This window comes from Sycon ciliatum, chromosome 8 (assembly GCF_964019385.1).
Source record: "Sycon ciliatum chromosome 8, ocSycCili1.1, whole genome shotgun sequence".
Taxonomy (NCBI): Eukaryota; Metazoa; Porifera; class Calcarea; order Leucosolenida; family Sycettidae; genus Sycon; species Sycon ciliatum.
In genome coordinates, this window is record NC_088650.1 from 9,069,993 (window position 1) to 9,090,034 (window position 20,042).

At 47.5% G+C, this 20,042-nt stretch overlaps 1 protein-coding gene across 2 annotated transcripts; it reads left to right on the plus strand.

The window, feature by feature from the left end:
* The first annotated feature begins 3,261 nt into the window (after positions 1-3,261).
* Positions 3,262-18,063, plus strand: LOC135823249 (sorting nexin-33-like). Of its 2 annotated transcripts, none has more exons than XM_065336099.1 (18): positions 3,262-3,737; positions 4,329-4,415; positions 5,766-5,840; positions 6,841-7,066; positions 7,671-7,770; positions 8,708-8,798; positions 9,072-9,194; positions 10,251-10,365; positions 10,946-11,076; positions 12,455-12,555; positions 13,234-13,337; positions 13,864-13,941; positions 14,332-14,408; positions 14,990-15,079; positions 15,218-15,274; positions 15,457-15,514; positions 16,791-16,882; positions 17,214-18,063. In XM_065336099.1, exons 1-18 carry the CDS (start codon positions 3,714-3,716, stop codon positions 17,259-17,261), a joined length of 1,677 nt encoding a protein of 558 aa, XP_065192171.1. In that variant the 5' UTR covers positions 3,262-3,713; the 3' UTR covers positions 17,262-18,063. The 2 variants fall into 2 exon arrangements, with proteins under 2 accessions (XP_065192171.1, XP_065192170.1); XM_065336098.1 differs by having other exon boundaries at positions 3,267-3,737; positions 7,650-7,770.
* Positions 18,064-20,042: the final 1,979 nt, after the last annotated feature.

Consider the following 20,042-nt stretch of genomic DNA (forward strand, 5'->3'; position numbering starts at 1 on the left):
GCTGTTCCTGGTGTACTTTGTACCGTCCCTTTTCCTGGCGTCAGCATAGAAGCCTTCAACAAGGCCAGCAAGATCAGCCTTTGAAGCGGTTTTTAGCTCGAGGGGACTTTCCTTCCCTTCATTGTATTGCTCAAAGGCGTGCGTCCAGAAATCGGTAGCAATAACGGTGTTTTGGGGGTCCTCTTGTCTATTAGCTCTTGTCGCTCCTCAGCAGTTGAAGTTGCAAAGACCCTCGTTCTCTTCGTCGATGAATAGCCGCTCTGGCCGCCAAGTAGCTGTTCCTGGTGTACTTGGTACCGTCCCTTTTCCTGGCGTCAGCATAGAAGCCTTCAACTCTCTCTCTCTCTCTCTCTCTCTCTCTCTCTCTCTCTCTCTCTCTCTCTCTCTCTCTCTCTCTCTCTCTCTCTCTCTCTCTCTCTCTCTCTCTCTCTCACTCACTCACTCACTCACTCCTTTCTTCCCGGTTGCCGTGCTTGTGATTTTTTCCCTGCTGCCGTGCTCATATTAGTTATCTAACTATCTTCTTCTCTGTTCTGTTTGTCAGCTTATTTTTATATTTTTTTCTTTTCTCTTATTATCAGTGGGACCATTGTCATTAGATTTAGGCCTGTTTTGGAACTCCACTCTAAGTAAAGCCAAACAACAACAACAACAACAACAACAACAACAACAACAACAACAACAACAACAACAACAACAACAACAACAACAACAACAACAACAACAACAACAACAACAACAACAACAACATGTAGTCTGTTACAAACAAGGCCAGCAAGACCAGCCGTTGAAGCTGCTTTTAGCTCGAGGGGACTTTCCTTCCCTTCATTGTATTGCTCAAAGGCGTGCGTCCAGAAATCAGTAGCAATAACGGTGTTTTTGGGGGTCCTCTTGTCTATTAGCTCTTGTCGCTCCTCAGCAGTTGAAGTTGCAAAGACCCTCCTTCTCTTCTCCGCAGGTCAGCAGAGGTCTGATCATCACCTGTCTCCATCATCATTGCTCGAGGCAGAAGAAAGGATGAAGTAGGAGAGCATGGGCACTTTGTAGAAACTTATTTTGCCATTTGGGACCTATGCCTTTGCAGTGCACAAACCCTCCAAACCAGTGCCCGTGGTGAGTATTGCACGACCCCCCCCCCCCTGGTAGTTGACCTGAAGGAAAACAAAGTTGCAGGGTTGTTAGAGTAGACGCTCATATTGCCAATATTTTGGGAACTATGCCATGATCTTGCTTGCAGTGCAGTGTACAAACCCAATGAGTACCAGTCGACTCAGTCGTAGTATTTCAAGACCCCCTAGGCGCTATTACAAGGTTAATTAAAAGTCACAAGAGGCCACAGGCTTAATTTTTAGGGTCATAGAGTACATCATGAGCCAAGAAGCTGATTGTGCCATTTGGGAACTATGCCTTTGTCTTGATTGCAGTGTACAAACCGTAGATGTACGAGTCGTCGTATTTCAAGACCCCCTACATGTATGTGCTATTACCGATACTTGTATGGTTACAAACATGTAAAAGACGAAGTCGCAGGATGCCACAGGCTTCAATTCCACCACACAGTACTGCAACAGAGTAGTAAGATTACTACTGCATCTCCACAGGCTTCACTTTGACTACACGGTACTTCAGCAGAGTTGTAAGATTATTGCTTCAAGTACTACATCTATCTGTTGAAACAACAGATCATAATTGAACAATTAGAAAGGCCAGAAACGGTAGTATTTTCATTTGTTACCTATTCCAAGTGAGTGTTACTTTCAGAAAATGCTGTTCCAAGCTGGATATAAATCCAATAGGAGACTCGCCTTCGGTTTTATGACTTATAAAATACGTGTTGTAAAAACCTCGGCTGCGCTTCGGTTTTTATACAGGTTTTTAGAAGTCATAAAACCTCAGCCTCGTCTGATATTGGATACTTATTGGCTCAGTATCAGAGTTAAGTTCTGTTAATAATGCAATATTGTAATACTTTGTAGCCGTGGTACCTAGTTTGTGCACATTTTCGCTACACTCACCTTCCCCTCATTGGTCCTAGCATAACCTTGAACATTCCAAGCTGAAAGGCTGTTGGTTTGCGCACTGGAGTAGTGCGAGAGCTACATTGTAGGTCTCAGGTCGTTGAATGTGTCAGTAACATGACTGATTTTCAGTTTTGTGCCCTGTTGTCGCACTTTCTGACTGCCTAATATCTTGTTACAGTCGTGGATAGTTGCTTCATAACTCGTTTCCATGTGATTTCTTCTATTTTAATTATATTTATTGGATCAGTATCCGAGTTAAATTTGCACACCTGATGAGCCGTCACTAGCAATACGGCGAAACGTACGTCGTGTGAAACTACTTGTTATCGTAGTCAACTCGTCCACAATAGTGCCATGCATGAGGAGTACCGTTAGATATTGGCGTCCGGTTTTGTATCATTCGTTTTGGCAAGGCTTCTCCCTTTCTATCTCTCTGATATTGCTGCCCCACCCAAGTTGGCTTGTGCACATTCTCGCTACGCTCACCTTCCCCTCATTGGTCCTACCATATCCTTGAACCTTCCAAGCTGGAAGGCTGTTGGTTTGCGCACGTTGGTTCTGGTACTACAGTGTGGTAGCTCTTCCAGTGTCCCTAAGTTCATCCCGAAAGGGAGTTGGTTCCAAAATTAACACCAGTAATGGTGTTGACGGAGTGAGGAAAGGCTGAGTATGAGGCCGGGCTCTGCATAGATTGATCCGGGAATTGGTGTGTTGAACTGTTCGGGGTGGAGCAATCATACTTTGACCACAGAGTAGGTCTACTCGTGCTGCGCAATGCACTGCAAGTCTATACTAATCAGGTAGTGTAGGCCCCGAAACGTCACTTCTCCGCGGGTGATGCTATGGCCTAGTAGTAAGGCTAGTATGGGGTCTGTGTAGTATGGATCAGGGAGTCGAGCCATGGCATAGGCATAGGCCCTACACTACAGACTGTGTCTTTTACTAGTGACATACCGGTGTGCGCGGTGCTCCGTTTTTCGAAGTCACTGTCGACATGTCCACAGTCAGTCAGTGCGAGTCATGTTTAGTAGCTAGCTAGCGCTTGTCTTGATACGAATGATAGTGATCTTCCTGGTGTGTGGAAGACTGCATTGCACTGTACTGGGAGGTTGCAACTTGGGAGTTGGGGGCCCGAAAACTGTATAATATTTGGCCCAAGCAACAAATCCTCGATTTTTATAACTCCAATCAAAAGATTGTAGGTTGGCAGGCGCTAGGAGTTCATTAGGCATAGCTCTGTTACGAGCCTCTGTACTGACTGTAGCTCGCGTTGCTGCACAACATAAGTCGTACGACCAGCTGATCGATCGATCACTGTCACTGAAGTCTGTGAAGATGTTTAGTACATTGTTGCAGTAGAGTCATTTTTGTTGTGTTTTTGACATACAGGGAAGAAGTGGCGAAATATCTTCTTTTAGAGTTGTGCATGTGGTAGTTTTGCTAGGATTTCGGATTGAGCGCATGTGCATACGCTGAAGAAGGAGCAGGAGCTGAAGACGAGCTGCAATACAGGATTTACGTCGCTCTCCCAAGTCGACTAGTCCCAGGCTGAAAAGCCGAAGCTTCCGAGGCTGCTGGGGTCCGCATCTTCCCCAGCTAGACTGTAGACTCATCTACGCCCATTCTATCTTCAGTGTGAAAGATCCATCTGGACAGGATTCCCTCGGGTGTGAATCCGAAGGCGTCTTCAAAATGGCAGAGTCTGCAGAGATACAGGTACGCAAACCGAGTTGTACAATGGTGGCCGTGGGCGTACAAATCCTTCCTACGATTTTCAGGCCCTAGGCTAGCGCGACAGGGGCCGGCCAAGTGCGCGCTGGCTGTATCGTCTCACCGGTGCGCACCATGCTATTATCTGGCTTTCCTTTCAAAAAATCAATCTGTGCATGTGTGTGAAGGAAGTTCATGAATACATGTCGTAATCTACATAGAGATCTGTGCACTTCACACTCACAGACAGTCTTCCGTGCATGCCTCACATCACCATGTCCATGATCACTCGAGTGACGCTGCTCGGTGTACTGATGAAGTCAAGGGAAGTCCAAGAAAGCATGTTATGTCGTGTGTGCAGATAGTGCTTGCCAGGTAGCTAGCTACCAGTTGTCCAGTAACCAAACGGCTCCCATTGACCTTGTGCTTCGCTGGCGTTTCCTCCTATTCACAGAAAATAATTCCACGGGCATAGGATGTTGCTTGTTGCTTGTCATTTGAGCAAGCCAGGATAAACAAGGTAGTGTTGGTGTAGACGAATGCAAACTATCAGTTTTCTCTCTGTTCGTACCATCTGGTGTGGCTGTCATGGTCAAGGTTCGAGTGTTGTACGATTTCGAAGGCGATAGCGGTGGCGGAGAGCTGACGATAACTGAGGGAGATGTTCTGTTTGTGACGAATCAGGTGAGTCTTCTCATCCCACACTCTTTTGACTTCCACAGGATGTGCATTTCTGTGCCATTCAATTTTTAAAACAAGTACAATGTCATGCAGACGAGTAGTTTTTGTTGTTCGAATTTTAGTATTGTGTACGGTGGACCTAGTGAGATCTGTGAACTATAGTATCAAATCAGAACAAAAGTTCAGAGGTCGTTCGTATTACGGTACATGTACTGTACTCATTGTCATAAAAGCCTCCCCTTCTGGCACTGCAAATGAGGGTGTTGGCTAATGGTTTCACCGTTGTCATGCTGGAATTGTTGTCGTATTGGATAAGTCGGCTTGCTGAGTGCCAGTCGACGACGATCAGCTTTCTGCACAAAAGTTTAGTTTCATGTTTTGACCTGCTTAGTACAAAAAACAAATCATCACTTCATGGGCAAAGGGCTTACATGTACTTGGCAGTGGTGCCTGTGTGTTTGCTAGCGGATGCGAGCTGTGTCTTCTCGGCTTAGCAAACACAGAGGGTTTCCAGCCGTGTTGCCATTACGGCCCGTACCCTGTGCTGTTCCTTCCTGCACTCTCACTCGTGGGATGACGAACGTGGCCGCGTGTAGACGAATCATGTCATTGAGGATATTGATCAGAGTACCACAGCTGCCCATGTAGGCACAGTGCATGTTACAGGCAAACATAGGAAACGGTTTAGACTTGAGACCGAAGCAGCAGAAGCAGAAGCAGCCCTACAGAGTCCGTGTTGGCTGGAAAGTATTCTGCCTGAGATGAATGTGTGATTTGTGAATGTTGCTGAGCACTTTCATGCTATTTGCACCGCCCGGTACGTAATGTAGTGCTCCCGTCATCCCTAATCTGCATCACTGTAACGTTTTTGCGTAGACGATAAAGTCCTGCATCTCACATCAATGTACAGTACATGGCCATTTCAGTAGATTTTACCGTACCGCCAAGGTGCGCTGGTCGAACAAAAGCCTTTAAAGGGGGAAAATACACACACATTTCCCGCTGTCACCTTAGCGATACTGTGATGTGGCGCTGAGCCTTCGGTATGACGGGCTATCCTATCATTCATGATGACCCGAAAGAAAACCGAGCAGCTACTGTAGACTGTGGTGTTATAATTTCCATGTACTTTTGCTTTGGGAGCTGCATCTGCGCCTTGATCCTCTCTCTGTTTCACAAGCAGTAGAAGCCAGTGCTTAGATGATTATTGTTATCCAAACGGGCTGTATGCCTTGTTTTGCGCATGCTGGACATGCAGCGTATTTAGTGGTGACTGTTTGCTGGCTTTAGCTCGTAGGTATTGGTGATCTTGAAATAACCATGACTCCCGTCTTCTCTTGCCCAATTACTCAGGATGTTGGAGATGGCTGGTGGGAAGGTAGAATGCCTTCTGGACAGATCGGACTCTTTCCCGAGACTTACGTAGAGGTGAGCTTTCTAGGTAGAGAGCGGTAGTGTGTGTGTGTGTGTGTGTGTGGTGTGTGTGTGTTTGTGTGTGTGCATGTGTGTGTGTGTGTGTGTGTGTGTGTGTGTGTGTGTGTGTGTGTGTGTGTGTGTGTGTGTGTGTGTGTGTGTGTCCCATATGGTGCAGTGGTATGTGCAGTCGATTTCCAATCGAGAGGTTGCGGGTTCAATTCCCGACGATTATGGTCGCACACGTCTTTCTTCTCTTTCTCATTCTCCTAGCTCTTCATTTCTTCTCCTGGGTGGTTACCAGCAGCCTAGCCAGTGTATGCCAGAGTATGTGGTGTGGTGTGAATGTGTGTCGAAAAAAAGAAAAAGAAAAAAATGAAAAATGAAAATAGGGATTCACTGGCCAGAAAAAGTCACTTCAATCAGCTGTGTGGTGGATACCAGGCTAAAATTAGTGGCTGTCAATTCATCAGCCTTGCAAGCTGTTGAATGGTGTAATCCCAGCACAAGTTGCTATGCCTAACATAGCTGTTCGCTATCATCGCTTCCGCGATGGGCATGTCTGAGTCTGTGTGTGTGTGTGTGTGCGCGCGCGCACACGAGCAGTGCGTGTCTGTGTGTTGCTGTGTGCACACGCATGTATGGAAGGGGAAGGGGTGTGTGGTTGTGAAGGTGACGACTGACTCACTTTCAGAGGACAGTGCAGTGCAGGGTCCACACGCATATCGCAATGCAAGACTTTTTCCAAGTTCGTGAGAGTTCGTACGTTCGAATCTTTAAAGACATGGCTGAAGTCCATAATAATCTTATGGCCAGCACCTTCGGGCCACTTGACTCGGGCCACTTGACCTGCGACCGGATTTCCATGTCCGCGACAGTACATGAAAATAAGAATGTGGTTAGACTGCAGCCGCGAACCGCCAGTTCTTCGTCACCGGACACTGCAGTGTAGTTGGTATGTTGTACATGTACTGAGCTAGCACTGTGCCGTCTTTGGGTATGTGATGACACACAGGTTATACCCGAGGGTGCAGCAGCAGCGCCGTCAGCCCCGCCGGTGCAAGTTGCAGAGCCCGCCGCGGCCGCGACGGCACCGCAGGACTATGCCTACGATCAGAACCAGGGCTATGCACAGGAGGAGGAGGATGGCTACCGCGACCGTGCGGAGAGCTGGGACGAAGGTGGCGAGTGGGACGAGAGCGGAACACAAGAACCTGCACCTGCAACCAGTACTACATCGTGTAAGTCACTTACGTGAACAGTTTCCTCGGAGACAAGAATGCTATAGTACTGAGGAGAATGACATTCAGGCTCTTGAACAACATCTATTTTGCCTGTATTTCACCTGACGATGGGGATTGAAAGTATACTCCTGAAAACGTTTCGAAATGTTGTTCAAGAGCCTGTAGTGTGCCCTTCTTCTCAGTATCATTGTGAGTCACTTCTTGTTTCTTCCTTTTATTTCTAAACTCGTATAAAGCAAAGGTAATTCTAGTATTCTACCTTCTCACCAGAGGATAGCCTCCGGTTTCTTCTTTCATAGTTGTCCGTCTTCATTCCCTTTTTTGATATCCCGCCATTGTTCTCGCGTGCCCAACAGCAAGGGCGGGTTCAGCCGTAAAACCTTGGCGTGAGAAATTGCCCGCCTTGCTGCCGTAATAATGATGATGTTTGCCCAAATTGTGATTTGAGTTTTTTTTGCTTCACCCATCAGTCTTCATCTCTGCTCTAGCAGGATTGCCGGTTGCCAGTGTTCTGTCATCCTGCTTTTGTGAAATACTTGTGCACTGTTCTCTTGCTTTTGCATTGCATGATGTCCCGTAGCTCTATCACCCAACTCTGCAGCTTATTTGGATGGCGCAGATGGCGCAGCACACAGTCGCGAATTCAAACAATCGGAGTCCGGCATTCAGAGAAGTGGGACCATTCGCAAGAATATCAACAGGTTAGTTCCGCCACCACCGACAGTTTACATGATGTTTTCAGACTGTAAATGACGCCTGATCATGGGGTGGTGGCGTCCCACGGAAGCGGAAAGGTGGTTCTTGACCAGGGAGTTGTACGACACCTTGTACTTGACCTGCCTGGTACGCGAACCCGTCGAAATTTTTTCAGACTGTAAATCAGAGAGGTCCCAGGCTGTCCAATAGAGTGCTCAATATCGAAAGGCAGAGCTAGTTGTTGGTGTTTTCAGACTGTTTGTAAGTGTCGTAGTCGCTAATAATTACAGTGGTCTTGTGTTACAGGTTCTACTGTAGTGTGACGCGTGTGACTGTGGAGGCTAGGGTTGCTAGGAATCGGGTCCCCGGACGGTGCATTTTGTTAATTCTACTCGTATTTAGCTAAATGATATGGCAACACTGAATACCCTACACAGTTTTATAGTTTCCAAGCCCGAATTCTTTAAAAAAAAAAGGAAGAAGGTATGTTGTATATGTTTCCGATGATTTCGCACCCTAATCCAAACATGCTCCTCATTCGAGCCCCCTGTAGACTGCTGCTGCTCCCCGAGGGGGGTGCAGATAATGGGCACTCTACTGCCCAGCAGTGCCACTACTAGTATGCTGGCACCGCACTGTGCACATGACGAACCTTGTATGCACTATAATCATCATGTTCGGGATATCAGCATCATGTTGATATCTAATTTCTTCCTTTGGCCACCTTCCCCCGAGTTTTAGACTCTCTTTGGTCTTCCCTTCTCAAAGGCTTCGTTGCAAAAAGAATGGGAACTGAGAAGCACCTTGCAATGCGATAGCTGCTCGAGTCTTCTCAGCTTCCTAATGTTGCGTATATTGTGTGTGTGTGTGCGTGCGCACGCGTGTGTGCACGTGCTCGTCTATGCATGTGTGTCTTTCTATCTGCGTGTTTATATTTCTCAGGTTCTCGACATTTGTAAAATCTGGAGGAGAAGCCTTTTTACTTGGTGAAACGAAGGCAAGGGCTGCGGGCGGTGAAGAAGTCGCCCTCTTTGTAAGTAATAATCTTGAGGATCCATTTTCGAAATGTTGTGGTACATGTAGTTCTTAATTCTTGCCGTGGCTAGAACCTATATTCTTGCTCTCGTGTGCGTGTGTGTGTATGTGTGTGTTCACGTGTGTGTGTGTGTGTGCGTGTGTGTGTGAACTAACGATGTCATGGTGGGTTATTTTGGGGAGTAAGAGAGCGTTATCCACTCATCATTGTAACCTAGATACGAAAGAGTTTGCTGTTTTGAGAAATCCATGTTTCTTCTTCACTCTCCAGCAATCTCCAGAAGGTCCTCGTTGGACCCAAGCTCAATCGTTTGAGCTGACAGTGACTGAGCCAACCAAGAAGAGCAAGCTGAAGGGAATGAAAAGCTTTATTGCGTACACCATCTCTATGTCGGTGAGTTATGTTGCCGTTTGGGAGTACCACTGCTGCTCTTTCATGCTACTTCACAAAACCGTACCCTATGCATTCATCCACACCTACTCTCAACTGCTGGCCAGCAGCCACAACACAATAGGGTACGTTGGCAGCGCCTTAGGAGCTGCATCTGCGCCTGGGAACTTCGCAGGGTGGTGACGTTCCTACGGATACTGAAAGCCCAGTCTTATTGGGTCTCAAGCGAACCGTGAAATTTTTGGCGGCTGGAACCTGGTGTACGACGGGCCATACGTTTCATGTTTTTCATGACAAATTGGCTTGCGCCAACATTTTGCACACTTTCCCCAACGTCCAGCCACTGCTTTTTGCACCCCTCCCTTCCCTTCCCTGACCCTTTGCTTTGCAGATCCGTAAAGCTGTGCAACACCATTTTCGTCCCGCATGTGGTACCCCTAACTCACTCCTCCCTTCCCTTCCCTGACCCTTTGCTTTGCAGATCCAAAAAGCTGTGCAACACCATTTTCGTCCCGCATGTGGTACCCCTAACTCACTCCTCCCTTCCCTTCCCTGACCCTTTGCTTTGCAGATCCGAAAAGCTGTGCAACACCATTTTCGTGCCACATGTGGTACCCCTTAATAACCCACTATGCATGCATCACATCACTGTGCACTGCACCTAGTGTGTTGTATTTCGATGTACTGGCAGTGCGAGGCGTTGCTCTCCCTACTTATACCCGTCTGGGCACATGTACTTCCCCTACATGACGGCTTGTTAGAAAGAAAATCCCACAATATTTGCAGTGGGCTTGTTGGTTGGTTGGTTGGGACAATGTGGAGTACAGTTACATTACGTGTGGTGTACGCAAGGTACAGTTTCTAGACTAAGGGCCTGTTTATGTGAAGTTTTTTTTGACGCCTGAGCTGAAGGTATTTACGTGTGCATGAAGGGATCCTATCCTTGGATGAGTAGGCTCTCATCTATTGCATGTCCACATCTGCCATCCCGACATGGCATTGAATGCAAATCCACGCTAAATCCTGCCTTCCGTTGTTTGTGCATACTGTCTTTCCCAGACCACCGGCGAGCTCGTGGAGAGACGCTACAAGCACTTTGACTGGCTACACGATCGGCTGGTAGAAAAATTCACCGTTCTGGCTGTGCCACCTCTGCCCGACAAACAATACGCTGGTAAGGACAACTGCTGTGATGTTTTTGTGACCGTCCAAGACGAATTCAAATTCGCAACTAGGCTTCAGCACCTGTTTCACTTGTCAATCGCCTCATTTCACCGTTTTCTCATTATATTATTACGACAATCTGAGAGGGTTCTCCTCAATGTGTTTTCCATGTGTTGTGTCCGCAAATCTCCGTACAGAGAGACATGTGTCGTGAGGAGTAGACGTGTGTTATTTTCCTGAAGCTATTCGAATTATGTTATTCTGTGGCGTCTGCCGGTGCCAGGGTTCCCGCCGCTTTGTTTATGTGTGCGTGTGTGTGTGTGGGGGGGGGGGGGGGGGGTCAGTGAGGGTGTGTGCTTGTGTGTGGTTGGGCCAGCGCGAACCATATGACTGATCACGCCAGTATCTAAAAGAGTTGTAGGTGACGTGGCAGGAGCCCAGAGGGCCACTGGGCGGTCATGCGCAGCATGTCCATGATCACCAGCTCAGCTAGCTCAGCAAAATGACGTGTTCGATAATGACCTAAGTAAAGAACTAACTTTGTTTCCATCGATCATGATTTTTTCTCTTTCTGTTGTTTCTGGTGTCAGGCCGCTATGGTGAGGACTTCATTGAGAAGCGACGAGAACGTCTAGAGATGTGGCTGAACCGCGTAGCACGCCATCCTGTTATTTCGCGCAGTATGGTTTTCCAACATTTCCTCACATGCAAGGATGAGAAGGTGAGTGTGGGGAGATACGAGTTGCTGACTACTGGATAGTTCAGCCCTCACCAACGCTGTACAAAGCGTCACTGGCCCGTTTGTCAACGGTCGCGCTAATCGACCAATCAGCGTACAGCTAACTAATGTACCAAAATTCTCAAACTTACCGTAATTCCTTGGTTCATACGATGTAGTTTCCAAAGATTTTTTATGGACCAACGTCTTCTTTCGATAGATACCAACAGATCGTCCGCTTCGAATTTTTCGATTTGATTGCCGTTTGGCCGAAAATTACCTCCAAAATCGACCTCCACTCGTTTCACTTCAAGGCTTTCCAGGTGGACGGCATCGCAATTCGGAAGTGGAGAAAGGATAGCCAGTGAAAAAAGAAAAACAACGACGTATTGGTTGTCAAAATCGACCAAGAAATGAATTCAATAGACCCGTTTCTGTGCTGCGCCCTCGCGGCCCGCGCAAGTGCGAAAGGGATTCTTTCTCGACAAAACAAACAACAACTACGCGCAGTGCATGCAGTAGCTTTTTGCAGTGCAGTACACTGACACCACTGCACTGGCTGTACATACAGTGTACCTTAGGAATATCCTGTTCCTTTCCAAGGCATGATTGTCGCTAGTGGGAGAACTCACCCACCTGAAGCTTTCATAAAGGAAGAAGTAGTAGGTGAATGAGTTCGCCAGAAAATGGAACGCCAAGAAAATAGATACTGTTGCTTTCGGGCGCTCATGAGACGACGGCAAGATAGGACTGAAACGATCGACACTCTATCTCGACGCAAAAGAAACTCTTCAAGGAGAAGCTCGACCCGCTGTAGAGTTTGCAGTATTCTGCTGGAAGAAGACAAGAGAACTAAACTCAGACTACAGCGTGGAGCTGAAGCACAAGCGAAGCAAAAGCTGAAGCAAAAGCTGAGCGAGTTTGAAGAAATGGGGAAACACAGGGAAATGAGTGGGCGACATGATCTTTACTACTTTAGCTCGAAGCTCGCGCTAAGACACGCGGGGGGCACGTGCGCCTACGGGTAGCGCGGCCAGCCACCATGTCAAAATGGAGGTCGACGCTTTTGAAATCCGTGTAGACGATGGTGAGGGCTATAGTTCCAGGTTCACAGTGGTTATGGTTTCTGGACTATTTGTTGACATACAATATACATGCAGCAGTTAAGCCTTTCCGCTATAAAGACGAGCATACCTGCCCTGTGGAGTATGCACCAAATGACTGAGGACGAGTATACTCGTCCAAATACTTGCGCAATAATTGCAGTGCAAGACCAGTGGATAAATTATCGTAACTCATTCAAACGTGCACCGAATGTTAATAGTGTGTCAGCTTTAATGTTGTGATGATGTTGGTTGTATGCCCCTCCATATATGTATAGGCATGGAAGGTAGGCAAGCGACGGGCAGAGAAGGATGACCTTGTCGGTTCAGAGTTCTTTATCACTGTGACTCGAGGACCTGACATTGATGCAACTGCTGGGTAGGTCATTAGCGAGGTTCTGCTATACGTGAAACGTAGAGACAGAGAACAGGTGTCTGGGTTAGAGTCTACGGCTTCACGTGTTGTGGGTCCAGATTTTTTTGCGGAGACGAGGTTTTCTACATTGTGGCACACCCAAGTAAGATGTGTATGGATCTGTCGCGTGTCATTCTAATCAGGCACAAAACTGCCGAATTTTGAACTGGAAACTCCCAGTACACATTCCGCGTGACTTCTTTCCGTGAACGTTGAGCAGAACAAGTTTCCTTTACGATACGGGAAAGCGGAGCAGAGGATTCTCCGCATCGCATTCCCGTAGCGTAGAGCAGAACTTCGGTTGTATGTCTTGGTCACATTTGACGCTCTTGATGACATCATAACACTCTTGATGACGTCATAGCATTCTTGATGATATCATAACATTCTTGATGGCATCAAAACTCGTAGCTTGGTTTACGTCTAATTATACTCTATTTCATGCTGCTTGTACCAGTACAATAGTGGACATTAGCAAGCGGCAGCGTTTGTTGGCTGTAGTTTTGCACCTGCGGGGCCAACGTATCGTTTGCCAGTGTCGTTCGTCATCGCCCCTCTGTGCGTTCTGCTTGTGTGCTGGCGTCACAGTTTCATGATGCTGTTCTCTAGTTTCTCTCTCTCTCTCTGATGATGTGATTGCAGAGATCAGGAGGTGGACCACTTTGGACGCTTTGTGAAGAGTATGGACGACAACATGGTGAGACTGAAGACTCGCTGTCAGGAGCATTGCGAGCAGCATTCTGGAGGTAAGCGCTTTGCTGGCTGTTCTAGACTAGTATGTGTTCTTTGAGAACTCACATCATTCGCTCTAGCCTAGGTGCTGAGGTGAAGCCCAGATGAGATTGTGAGACCCCGTTTGGAGCCTGCCCATGTTTGCATGTGTCGAATTCAACGCTTTCAAATGGGAACTTTCAACAGTTCGCCACTCAGTCGAATTTCGTGTGTGTGAGAGAGAGAGTGTGTGTGTGTGTGTGTGTGTGTGGGGGGGGGGTGTGTGTGTGTGTGTGTGTGTGTGTGTCCACCTACATCTTACCACTTGCCCATTGTATTGCACGCGGTCTTCTTGGGGTGTTTTGGTGACCGGGTCGTCAGGATGCTGCACTGCAGTCTTTCTTCTGCCAGGGCTATACGTCACTCACAGCATCGTGTTGCTCACTTCCCAGCAGTCATAGGTTGAAGCACCCATTCGTTTCTACTATCTTGTTAGTATCCCAGTGGTACTGACCATCCCTGTCTGGGTACCTGTTCTGTGCTGCTGTCCTTGCTCTGCAGTTTTCACCCGGGAGTATCAAAAGCTTGGCCTGGTCTTCACCAAGTTGAGTGAGACCTTTGCAATGGAGGAGAAGCCTTGTAAGTGGTTAAAACTTCTGGTCCGTAATGGTCAACGCCTTGAAGTTTCTATGCCATTCTACTACAACATGTAGCTGTAGTAGATGTGGATCAACCTGTCTTTCTTGGTTTTATGTGGCCAGGTTGACTTGTGAAATGACATGGTCCTATCGTGATTCGAACTTTTCTCAATTCTAATGCCTTCACGCCACCGTGACCGGCGTACTCTCTGTAGTGTGTGTGCGTGCGTGCGCGCGCGTATAGACATGTAGAGCTAAGTTTTCCACTTAGTAAGGAGAGAGGAAGTTCTGTTGCAATTCTGTGTCTCCATGTTTATTGTCGCTCATCATCAACTGACCGTGTTCATGCGTATACATGTTGGGAACTTGTCACATATCTGTCGGTTTCTAGATGCGGGAGCCATAACAGAGGCCTTTGGGCAAACTGGAAGAACGTACGAATCTGTGGCAAAGCTCTACGAAGAACAGGTTTGTTGCCGCTAGGTCTGTCGTTCTGTCTGCTTTTTTGGCCTTGTGTTGGCCTTGTGTTCGGTATTTTTGAGCTGAATAGAATGCATTGTATCATGGTGATTGGTCAAACGTAGCCAGCTATTGCCCCCGAAATAGGTATAGAGGTTAGGTGATACCATCATCAGTTGAGATGCTTTGGCAAAGTCGCCCCGCAGTGATACACTAGCGACTCACTAGCGACTCCTGCTGCGTACACAGCGCCCATATGTGGCTCCGCTGGTGCACGCTGTATGTACATAGCGCCCATATGCGGCTTCGCTGGCGGCCTGGCGCACGCTGTAAATACATAGCGCCCATATTCGGCTCCACTGGCACGCGCTGTGTTTACATAGCGCCCGTAAGCGGGTCCGCTGACTTCCTGCCATGACATCATTCACATGACCTCTATATTGCTGTGTTTTGATACAAGATGCCACTGGAGATACTTTATTATTGGTAGCTCACATGGATTGATATGAATTGTTTGGCGTATTATTCCTCGCTCGGTTCCTGATGATTGTTTCATCTCTTCCATTTCCTTCTAAACTGTTTGTGCTCAGCCGAAGAACGATCTTCTCCCTCTCCTGGACGTCATCAGGGAGTACCTTGGTATGTTGTCAACGTATCCAGATATGGTGGAAGTACAGAAGGTGAGTTGGGTTGGCTGTAGCCGTCCATATACTCCCGGACCATTAGTTGCCACGGTTTCTTCTTTCTGTCTCTGCAGTAGTGCAGATTGAGTTAGATTGATGGGTAATATAACATATTTGATGTTCGTGTGCCTACAGGAGTCCTCTCTGAAGATTCAGCAGTGCCGAAAGCTCCAGGAAGAAGAAAAGATGGCGGTGAGTTGTACTAAATGCAAACAGTGTTCCCGTAACAGTGGACAAATCCCATCTCTACATGTACCGGCGGAGACAGCTCCAAACACTGTCCGGCGCTTCGAATAACTCCAATGGATTGATATGGTTCGAAGATATTCTGTTTCTCCAAACAAAATGGTTCATCATCTTGTCTGTGTTCCCAGGACTCGGCTGTGCAGCAGATTGCCGACAGAGGAACAGTTCTAACGGCCAGCATGCAAGGTAAGATGTCAGGCCACCTGCCTCAGCCTAGCCTTGCTGTGCAATGAGCTGCTTATTATCAACGAGTATACAATCATGCTGGTCTGGAAATATTTTTTCCTTTTTACCTTCTAGACTTATTTTGAATTATGTGTAACTTGTTAATGTATGTGATCTCTGGTTTATGAAGCCGGCGTGAGTGCGGCCACCCTTTGGAGTTTGGACTAAGCACAATTACCACGTGTAGTGCGTGAGAGTCTCATCTGTGTTCCAACTCCATTGAATGGGCCGCGCTGGGTGTAGAGTTTTGGGATGCTCATTGCAGCCGGGCATGTATTGTGTTTCCGTGGGCATAGCGTGAGTCCTTGGTGTACTGCGCCAAGTCAGCCCTCTACTCAGTACGTAACACAGTGTAATGTTCACCAACTTGGACGAGAGACACTGTGTGAGTGAGTCAGCCAGTGAATGAGTGAAACCGCCCACAGCCAGAGACTGGGACGAAAGGAATCATGTTACCAAATGTTAGACTTCATTATATCTATCTACAGTGAAGCCTGTCTAAGGCGACCACTCAAGGGACCTTCGAAACGTGGTCGCTGTGTACAGGTGGTCTCCTTATCCAGGTTCATTCGACTGGAGGTAGCATCCCTTGGTCCTGGTTGTAGTGGTCCCCTGGGACAAGTGGTCGCCTTGGCAGGTTTTACTGTACATGTGTGTGAGGCCCGGCGGAACCGGTCCGGTTGGTCAGGCCATGACCGCACCACGTTGTTGGCCACCAACGTGTGTTTAGTGCCGAGGAGGTCGTGTGTATACCAGTGTCTGCTCCAGCGCCGGGTGAGCCGGGTAATCCACCCGGTTGGGCGGCGCTTGGACCCGGTTGAAAATATAGTACCGGGTCACCTGTGACCCGGTTGGTACTTTACACTTTCGAACTTTGAAAGGACTGACTACATGGCTTGTATGTGTCAGATACTTCTTCTTCTTTCGTAATTTTCTAATTCCTGTCCTCTCTTTTCTTAATGCGGCTTATCCATTCGCCTTTATATCATTGGGCCTAGTTCCCGTTTATTGTTCGAATTAAAATAAACCAACCAAGCAGTTAACCGTTTGTAATGGTTGCGCCAGGTACACGTGTACCCGGCTGTCCTACAATCCTAGAGCAGACACTGTATACCCGCCATATCCTACACAAAGTATGAACGGCTGGGATATGGCCGGGCCAATCCTAAACTGCTGACGCCGGTCCTGTACAGTGTTAATGTCCATGCATTTCTTTCTTTCTCTCTCTCACACACAGCTGAAATCAACCACTTTCATAGTGAAAGAGTCATCGACCTAAAGGCAGCAATGCAGCATTTCATGAAGGAGCAAATTGCTTTCCATGAACGGGTAGGTGCATGGGTTTGTTTTGTTATTGTCGCGTAGATACGAATGACTATCTTCTTCCCCCTCCCCCCCCCCCCCCCCCCCCCCTCTCTCTCCCCCTTTCTCATGCAACTGAGAGAGGGGGGTTACATGCAATCTCTCCTTTTTTTCTTTTACTTTTTGAAGAAACACGCACTGTGCATTAATTTTGCTCACTTCTGTTCGTTTGAAGCACTCAACTAACCTTTCCCAATTTTCAAGTGGAAGCATGCTGTGTTGGTGCCAACATTGCTTCCGAAGCGAAGCAGTACAAGTGTGGCCGAACTCTGTTTTCTTTCTTCCTTTGCCGTTTTAGGTAATCGACAATCTCCGCGAAGCGCTGGGGAAGTATGATGGCTGTTAGAAGCGTAGAATACGTGTGTGCCGTGCAAGGTGTTGCACTTCGCATCGAGATTTGCGGACTAGCCTGTTTTCTCTAGGTCCTTGTACATATTTCATATTTCGAAGATATTTTATCAGTTAATTTTTAGTTCTTTGTGTTGCTGTTTTTTTCTTCAAATTCTCTGGGGCTGGTGTAACTGTATTCATGTCCTTGATTTTAGTCTAGCACTTCTTATCTTGCCCTGTACCTACCTGCAATGGATAAGTTAACGTTCAACAGCTCGAGACCGCGTCAGGCAAAGTCGTAATATTTATGTTGTTCGTTCGGCAGGCTGGCTAGCTTTTAGCCGAGCGCGTATTTGCAACTACTATGTTTGCATTCTCTGCTGAACACCACAAAAACACAATTCAGAATAGTAAAGATTTGCTGACGATAACCTTGTTACTTTCTAACCGATATCTTGGCTACCCAATCTACGAATGGAAATATCCCCCCTCAGTTCCGTATTCCCTATCTCTCCGTTATTCATATTGCCCCTGGTGCACTGGCCCCTCTAGTTCAAGTAGGGTTTTTTTCCCTTAGGTCTCGGCTTTCATATTTCATGGCTGTGCTGCTATTGTCTGCGTGACACTTATCATGCAATCGCTTCCTAGGTTTTGCTTTTTGGGACAGACTTTCTTTTTTTCTTGAATCAGTCCATGGCATCTATATTTTTTTATCCTTTGATTTAGTTTTCTATGCTGTACTTGGAAGTGCTGAAGTAGTTCGGCCGTCCTCTATTGCACTTCGAAGCATAGAAGTGACGTGCTTGTCTTATCGTCTAGTTGATTGGCTGTTCTGCGTTGTGGACATTCATATTAATGTGCTTTGTGCATAGGCTTCTGGGCACACCGCAATTAACAATCCCCCCCCCCCCCCCCCCCACACACACACACACACCTCGCCGGGGGGGGGGGGGGGGGGGGGGGCTCCCAGTGTAGCTTCTCAGCTACATGAAGGTTTGTCCGTGGGGGGGGGGGGGGGGGGGTCCAAAGCCAGCGCAATACTGGTGCACTGGTACATCATAGTATGGGACAACATGAAAGGTCGACCAGACTTGCCGTGCTGGATTATCCATACACAGGAGCGCATATACCTGTGTGGTGGATGAACAGTATCTTCGCAGTATCAAATAGACACACTGTACAGTAAACTGCCCAGATGCGGACTTCCGTGCCCTGTAGACTAGTCTACAGGGCACCTTTCTGACCCATATAGTCATAAAAAATGGCATTTCAACGAACTACTTGAACTTGAAACGGCCTCAAAACAGTCATAATATTGATTGGCACAAAACGTCTTTACATGTACAATCATGCAGTAAGTACGTCATGTACATGTACATGTATGTATGGTCTGAGTTACGGGCAGGGCTCGGTCCCAACCTGCCCGGATATGGGGAGTTTTACTGTATTGACGTGACTAACTCTACAAAGGGTTGCAGTCTACCATGGACATGCTGTCCCCGGGGAAAATTGCAATTCCGCGGCCGCGTTTTTTTCCGCGTTTCTTGCGATTTTTTAAAAGACCGCGTTTTCCGCGATTTTCCCGCGTTTTTTGAACTTTTTTGTTGCACTACACGTACACACAGTGCACTTTTCGGTCAGCAACGTCTCATCGTGGCGGCTTTTTACTCAAATATGACGAGTGCTTACACCAGAGACTTGTAACTGATTGACTTCACTACATACTCACTGAAAATTGCCGCACATCAATATTATTCACAGCATATTTACCGCATATTTACCGCAAATTCACCGCAAATTATGCCATATTATGCCGCGTTTTTCCCCGCGTTTTTTGCGATATTTTCCCGCAATTTTCCCCGGGGACAGGACATGGTACATGGTCTACTCTTGAGTCTTGTTCACCAGTTTTCAACTCTCCTTGACGTGTCATGTGCGAATGACAGTACTGACTGTACTGCGTCTGAGTGTGTAGCTGATGATGTGTAGCCGGTGCCGGTGCAAGATCTACCGCATGCAAGGAAGAGGAAGTAGATCTACGTGGCTCGTAGTCGTAGATCTACTCGTAGATTACAAAAAATCTTTGGATCCCCCCCCCCCCCTCTCAACACTCATCACCCTGGTGTCTTTGCCCGCTCCTACCACTATTATGGCATGTTCTCTATTTCTTTCCTTGGCGCTGATAGGTGGAATTCTCTGCCTGTCTCGTGTCGTCCGGTTTAGCATCTATCCGTTTTTGTCTCGCTCTGTAAAGAGCACTACGGGTTCCCTGCAACAAGACGGCAACGTCTGTGGGGCCTTCCCTATCAAAATAAATTCTACTATGACAGATTTCTGTGATTCGTAAGCATGGTAACCTGGTAACGGCTCGACAAGCCTAGCGCCTAGCGCCTGCGCAAACTCCGCAGGCCGCCGGCTGCTCAGCTTCATGTGCTGGAGACCACACAGCTCGTACAGTCAGTTACCAATGGTTATCGTGAAGACATTTCGGAAGAGGTTCTTTCTTTTCCCCAGGGTTTGACAGATGCAGGCGTATTGTGCGGCGCTCAGTGTCCTGTTCCTTGGGTCTTTGCTGCATCCGTCTTTCTTCAGAGCTCTTCTCCATCCATGGCACGGGGTCCTTACGCCGAACACTCAGTCGTCACTACAGCTAGGGGAAAAACACTCTCTGGACTGGAGTGCTTTCAACTCAAGTGCTCGGAGTTCTTCCCGGGATGTTCCACCAAGATCCAACGCGGGACGATAAGCCCAGGAAGAGAACGCGCAGGTGTTTCGCTCCATAGCACTTCGAAACTGT

Bases quoted from the DNA above. Each gene is read 5' to 3' on its own strand.
- LOC135823249 (XM_065336098.1), top strand. From the start codon at position 3,714: ATGGCAGAGTCTGCAGAGATACAG. The intron at 9,195-10,250 runs GTGAGTTATGTT...TGTCTTTCCCAG, and splicing joins CGTACACCATCTCTATGTCG to ACCACCGGCGAGCTCGTGGA. The intron at 13,942-14,331 runs GTAAGTGGTTAA...GTCGGTTTCTAG, and splicing joins TGCAATGGAGGAGAAGCCTT to ATGCGGGAGCCATAACAGAG.